The 6,978-nt window shown below is 36.2% G+C and overlaps 1 protein-coding gene across 1 annotated transcript in view; it reads right to left on the bottom strand.

The window, feature by feature from the left end:
• Adgre3 (adhesion G protein-coupled receptor E3) overlaps positions 1 to 6,978 on the bottom strand; it is an 89,421-nt gene that overhangs the window by 15,041 nt on the left and 67,402 nt on the right. The window contains exons 12-15 of the mRNA XM_021218322.2: positions 6,574 to 6,809; positions 3,651 to 3,717; positions 2,170 to 2,261; positions 164 to 344 (exon numbers count right to left, since the gene is read on the bottom strand). Of these exons, the coding sequence (XP_021073981.1) occupies positions 164 to 344; positions 2,170 to 2,261; positions 3,651 to 3,717; positions 6,574 to 6,809 (576 nt within the window). The remainder of the gene's footprint in view (positions 1 to 163; positions 345 to 2,169; positions 2,262 to 3,650; positions 3,718 to 6,573; positions 6,810 to 6,978) is intronic.

Below are 6,978 nucleotides of genomic sequence, written 5' to 3'. Positions count from 1 at the left end.
CAGAAATGAACCCACACACCTATGGTCACTTGATCTGTGACAAAGGAGCTAAAACCATCCAGTGGAAAAAAGAGCATTTTCAACAAAAGGTGAAAAAAGAATATGGTATCTTGTTCTAGATACGTTTGAAGCTAGGTTTGTGAGATACGACGCGTAGCCTTACCTGGCGATTAAGAAGACAATGTACCATAAATATGAAAACACCCTGCAGGACATTGATGATGGTGAACAGATAGGCAACGATCAATCTCACCGTCTTCCCAACTTCAATGAAAATAAATAAGCCAATGCCCCAAGAACATCCCAACACAAATAACTGAACAATGGCTTTAAATGTCATAACCCTGTAAGAAAACAATGACAACAAAGTCAATGATTGCCCATCATGCTTTCACTGCAAGTTAATTTAGACTGCTGGAAACTATGTTTTTCATATGTTATTTTTTTTTAATTTTTAGAAATATTTTGCTTATTAAAAATATACCTGTCTTACATACAAGATGTGCTGGAGTATTGGCCAACTAATGACTGGTTCAACTGAGGCCTACACCACAAAATGAACACTTCCTGGTTTGCCAAGAAGCATAAGTAGGACAGCTCAGAGACGCAGGTTAGAACCAAACAAGACTTGCAAAAAAGTAAATAAAATGTTTCCTAATGATTATCTACCATTGTCATAGATCAGTATCCAGCCCAATCGTCATCAGTTGGGCATAATCCAGAAATTGAAGGAAGTAGATGCAGCGACTCACAGCCAAATACAAGGTGGAGTCAGTGGAGCCTCCCCGAAGATGTGGAGGAAGGCCTATTGAAGGCATAAGGGTAGAGGACACAATGCAAATGTAGCCAGCCAAGTGAGTCAGTGAAACAGAGCTCAGAGGGTTTCACAAAGACTGAAACAATAAATAAATATTCTGTATGATTCTCCACATATTGTTTTTGGCTATATAACTTGGAGGACTACGAACAATGGAAATGGAAGGTATCTCTGACTATTTTCCGTACTTTCCTTCTTTTTCTGACCCTTTTGCTCCTACTGGGTTTCTGTGTCCAGCCTTGATAGGAGGATTTGTGCTGAGATTATTGGAAGATTTTCATTTTTAAGGGAAACAGAGAAGTGAGTCTGGGGGAGAAGTGAGATGTGGGTAGGGACATAGAGGAGTGTAGGGAAGGGAAACTGGACAGGATATAATGCATCCAAGAGGAATCAGAGAAAAATTATAACAGTACACACTTAAGAAATTCTGTATGTATGTACTAAAACTTTAAGTTTCACTATGTTGAAACTTTACAGGCTTTTGATTTGAACTTCATAGATGCTCCATTATGATATGGCTCTGAGACTGTGAGGACCAGGAATAGAATGTAATGGCATAAAACTGAAGAGGTTGAGTGATGCATTTGCTGTCTATTTGGTGGAACTCAGAATCACTTAAATGGCCCACTTCTGAGCATATCTATGAGGGAATATTGAGATTAAGGTTAACCTCTGTGAATATCTTTGAAGGACTGTTGTCATTATATTAATTGAGGAGGAATGCTCTGCCCAGTGTCACAACATCACACCCCAGAGCTGGAATGCTACACTACATAAAATGTTGAAAGGAATATGTATACATCCACGCATTCATCACCATCTTCTTTGCAATTGTGGATGCTGTACAGCAAGTATTTCAATCTCTACTTGCATTGACCTTCCCTCAGTTTGTCCTATAGAAAGTTCAAGACCAGTGAGATTAAAAATGACCCTTTCTTCATTAATATGTATTTGTCAGTGTATATTGCCACAGCAACAGGAAAATGAATTAAGACGAAGCTCTTGGTATACATTTCACAGAAATAATATTATACCAATAATTAAATAACAAAATATCCATAGTACATAGTTAAAAGACTGCATTGGCTTAATAATAGTATAGACTTTTCTCCCTTCTTCTATTCCGTGTTCCTGGTTATGCCCATGGGTTTAGTATGGAGAATTTTGATTTGTTCCTTTGTATGATATTATGTATTTGTCTGTTGGTCTGGGAACAGAAGCTAGGGATTTAATCCTGCTAATCAAGAGCTCTATCTATGAACTTCAGTAAGACTCATTATCATATTTTCCGATACATGTTTCTCCTCTAGAAAATGTTGCGATGAGAACAGCTGATTTCATTACATTCTTACTTTGTGTCTTGAAGTGTAGAAACTTCTTTATTGAGAGAAGAAAGTTTGCTTCTTAAAATCCATATTATTAGAAAGTAGAACACCAGGTTTATCTGTGGAAATGGCACGAGGAAATGAATTAGAGATTACTTCAGGATCTTTTTGCATACACTACAACTTGTGTTGTACCTGAGAATAATTTGGCAAAAATTCAGACTTCCTATAGTTTCTATGCACGTTCTCTGATGTATTGTGTACAGCCCACAATACAATTAAAGCTGCCCTTATTTTTGATAATTTTCAGTAGTTTTTATTCCAAATAGAACATTTTGAAAATGGAAGGCTGTTATTCATTCACGGCAGTGGTGATTTGAATAGGTTTGGCCCCCACAGATTCATGTGTTTGAATGGTTGGCCATAGTGAGTGGCACTTATAGGAGGTGTGGCCTTATTGGAGGAGTCATGGCCTTGTTGAAGGTAGTGTGCCAGTGCATAGGTGGGATTTAAGTTCTCCTATGTGCAGGTTCCACACAATTCAAAATATAGTTTTCTCCCGGCTGCCCGTTAATGACAGTCTCTTCCTGGCTTCTCTCAGATCAAGATGTAGACATCTGGTTTTCTTCCGGCACTAGTCTCTCTGCAGACTGCCATGATAATAATGGACTCTATCTCTGAAAATATATAGTAGCTCTAATTAAATGTTTGCCATTATAATATTTGCCTTGGTCAAATATTGATCTTTATAGCGGTAAATCTTAAGACATTGACCTAGGCAAAAGCTATTGATTAAAAATTTAAAAAATCTAGGAACACCTCTTGTACAGTAGATGGATGCACATTCAATATTTTTGAAATATATATCACATATATATGCATATATGAATGTAGGAGCTGATGGATGAGAAGAGATGCTGGAAAATTCTGTCTTCTTCTATGTATGGCAGGCTTCTTTTGCTCATGATCTCACAGCCACCATAGTTATCCACACAAAACCCTCTCAAGATTAAACAACATAAAATCCCAGCTTGGGTGAGGAAGGAATGCTTGAGGTGCCAACCCAAGTTAATAGTTTTAATAATTAATAGTTAATGGCTTTAATAGTTAGTAGAAGACAATGATTCACTATCTTTTTGCTTATGGCCACTGATAGGGTATCAATGATTGCACTGCTGGACACAAACTGATACACATATGGCATATCCTAGTTTAACTCATTTGGTAATCTTAAAAAGGAAGAGGATGCAACATTGCAAAGAGAGTTGGAGAGAATAAATAAAGAGTAAATAGGACCATAGTCCATTTCATATTTATGTAAATTTCTCAAAAATAATTTTGGAAGATAAGCATATGAAGGGCAAATGTATGATGATGATATACTCTGGAAAAAAAGGCTTTCAGATTTTCTGTCTACACTTCATTTCATTTCCACTTTAACAGATAGAACGAGCATACTATTTTATGCCAGCTGAATATAGACATATTCACAAGTAACAGTCACCTACCAAGATAATGGCTGCCGCTGGCCCCAAGAAGCTCCAGATGAATCCCCGATGAAGGCTGAGCCAGCAGCTGTGTTCAGAAGATGGGAGTTATCAGTCTCTGTCACTACTGAAGAAAGAGAATTGTACACCAGGCCCTAGAGTATGTCCTGACACTGTGTGGAACCAGTAATTCCAAGCTGAATTTCAGAAGAATTTCTTGTCTGACATGCTGGGTGCATCGCAGATCAGCTTTCCCGAGTAGGAAGTAGGAAGTGATCAAAACTTGGAAAAGGTTAAACTAACTTGTGAAGCAATGAGACTCTTTAAACTCCGTAGCTGCCTTTTCTCCAAATAAACTTGATAATTTCCACAAGAAAACGTTTTGTGATATTTTGAATGTTTCAACAACTTCGAACAAATTTTTGTAAAATATAAATCTTAGGAAGATTGTTTCTATGTAAACATGGACACTTCTCCATTTGTTTTAAATTTCTACTGGTCACTTGTGATTTTTCTCATCTATAAACTGCAGATGATATGCACGTAAGTAGGATGATATGCTCGTAAATTTTTGGAGCAAAAGTCAAGCTAAGTAGATGTAGCTTTTATAACGACATGGATAGGCATAAGACAGTCATATCAACAGTTAACTGCAAACTACATCAAATAATGAAAATTAAACATTTTATATAAAATTACTCTATTTCTTGAAGATTGTCATATTTTGTCATGGAAAATGTCAATAACTAGGTCTGAGCAGAGCACTATGAATCTGATAACCATAATGTGCAACAGATAATATTTAGGACACAAGAAAAATCCACTCATAAGTTGTCTCCTTGGATTGACAACTGCCAAGTACTTATATTTTGTATGTAAGTTTTACTGGAACTCAGTTGCATTCTTTCCTGTTGAGGTTTGGTCTTTTCTATGTATTGTGAGGATAAATACTGCCCCCCCAAGGCCAGGTTGCTCCCAGAGAAGAAAGAATCTGCAAGTAGACCTGACTGATGCTATGCAACCTTGTTCCCCCCTCTTTAAGTTATCCCTGATTGGTGAATAATGATGCCTACGACTGGGCAGAATTATGATAAGCAGAGTTTGGGATTCTTGGGCTTAGTGTCGGAGGAGGAAGACTAGTGGGGACAGAAGATGGAGAATGGAGAAGTCACCATATGGTAGGTGAGTTATGAAAACTTTGCCATGAAGGACAGTAATCGGTGTTAAGAGCAGTTCAGATGAAACATACAAATTTATACCTCAGGACTATTGAGAGGTAAGTAGACTCAAATAGTTTAGAGGGTAGATGTCTGCCTAGCTCAAGTGCATTTAATGCTTATTTTAAATATAAAATTTGTGTTTCATTTATCTGGGAGCTGAATAAATAAAGTTGGCGTAGAGATCTTGATCTGAGATTAATTAATTTTTACAACACCTTACTTTCCATATTATTAATGACTGATATAACCATGGAAGAATGATTTAGAGTGATTGATAAAGAGACTATTTGGTCTGAAAACCTAAGATAATTAATATTTTGTCCTTTATTGAAACAGTTTGCCTGTTCCCAATTTTGTCTAGTGTTCATACTCTGCCATCATTCTGGATGAGTGTAAGACTCGAAGTGCACACTAAGCATATCTCTGAGTGCCAGAATGTTAATGTGGATGGCATTTTATTATAGGTATAACAAAGTTTGTAACTCAACACTATCAAAATGACAACCAATTCAACTAACTGCTGAGAGGAGAGATTTGGAAAAATTTAAAAAAGTCAAAAATTGATTACTATTCATAATGTAGCCTTGAGTACTTTTACTTGGCTTCCTTTCAGCTCTCACCTCTCAAAAATACATGAATTAAAATTATTCCCACATGTCTATCAATGGAATAAAGAACTTCCATCTCCATAGAGTCATGTTGAGAGCCACATGAGTGAAAGACCAGCCTTTGGTAGTTGGTATTTTTCTCCTCATTGTTATTGTCATTCGAGGAAATTATCTTAATCTCTACCTACTGTTTGAGGCTCCTAAAGAACACAACAGTTCTGATTTTAATGGGGGACTGTGGGATTGCTTTAACTATTCCTTATTTTCCTGAAATAAGAATGAATATATATATATATATATTTTTTTTTCAAAATATATTGCTTTAACTATTCCTTATTTTCCTGAAATAAGAATGAATATATATATTTTTTCACAGACATGCATATGTATACATATGTATATGTATACATATGCATGTCTATATGCATATATGTATATATATACATATGCATGTCTGTGAAAGGACTTCTTATTTTATCAAAATTCTCAATGCAATAAAACACCAGAGAGAGCTACTAAGGGTTTCAGTTAGATTATGGTTTCAAGAATTAGAAAATATGGGGACCAGCTGTGAGAGTGTACATCTTGGATGCACACAGACTGGGTTCTGCCATCACTACTGCACAAACTCAGTGTGGAGCTGAAAGCATGCAGGAGGTGGAGCCAGGAGGACAGGAAGCTCAAGGACACCATGGACTACATAGTGAGTTCCACTCCAGCCTGGGATGCATGAGACCATGTCTCAAAGCAACAAAGCATCAGTAACTAAAAACTGTGTCTATTGTTTCAAACAATATTTTTGTTTCATACACACATATGTTTGAATATTCCATTTTATATATGTATATATATTTAATATATATTAAATAGAATCTATGAATGGATAACTTTTCATGTTATATCTATAATAACATTCCCTAAAGCACCATCAACAAAAGAAGACACTGAGAACCAATATTCTTGGTTTTCATATAAATACAAAACTTATAAATTTAGTTTTCCAATGAAAATTATGATGCTGAAATTACATTTATACATTTTCTTCTTGCACACATACACATACACATACACATACACATACACATACACACACACATACACATACACTATTCTTACTGGTTGTATGTTCCATAATGCTTGTGGCCAGCTATTGCAGATACAGCAACAATAAAAGCAGGAAGCCCATATCCTACAGGATACATGAACCTCTTCTTGAATCTGCCTGAGCTGCTGTAGTTGGCCACTTTGAGATTGCTCACAGTGAGAAAAAGATGTAGCCCTTCCAGAAACATCCACATGAAGGAAGCCAAGTAGAGGTAGTGCAACATCCCCGCTATGATGGAGCACAGCACCTGGGAGGGAGAATAAAAATAGTGTGGTACAGATGTCAGCTGTGCCTGATCCAATTCTCAGTACCTATTTTTTTAAAAAAATTTATTATTATTATTATTATTTAGTCTTTTTAAAATTATTATTATTGTCTTTATTTACATTTCAAATGCTATCCCAAAAGTTCCCTAT

Source organism: Mus pahari, chromosome 18 (assembly GCF_900095145.1).
Source record: "Mus pahari chromosome 18, PAHARI_EIJ_v1.1, whole genome shotgun sequence".
In the NCBI taxonomy this organism is placed as follows: domain Eukaryota; kingdom Metazoa; phylum Chordata; class Mammalia; order Rodentia; family Muridae; genus Mus; species Mus pahari.
Note: the sequence above shows the minus strand (reverse complement) of the source record. Positions and strands in the feature narration are given on the sequence as shown.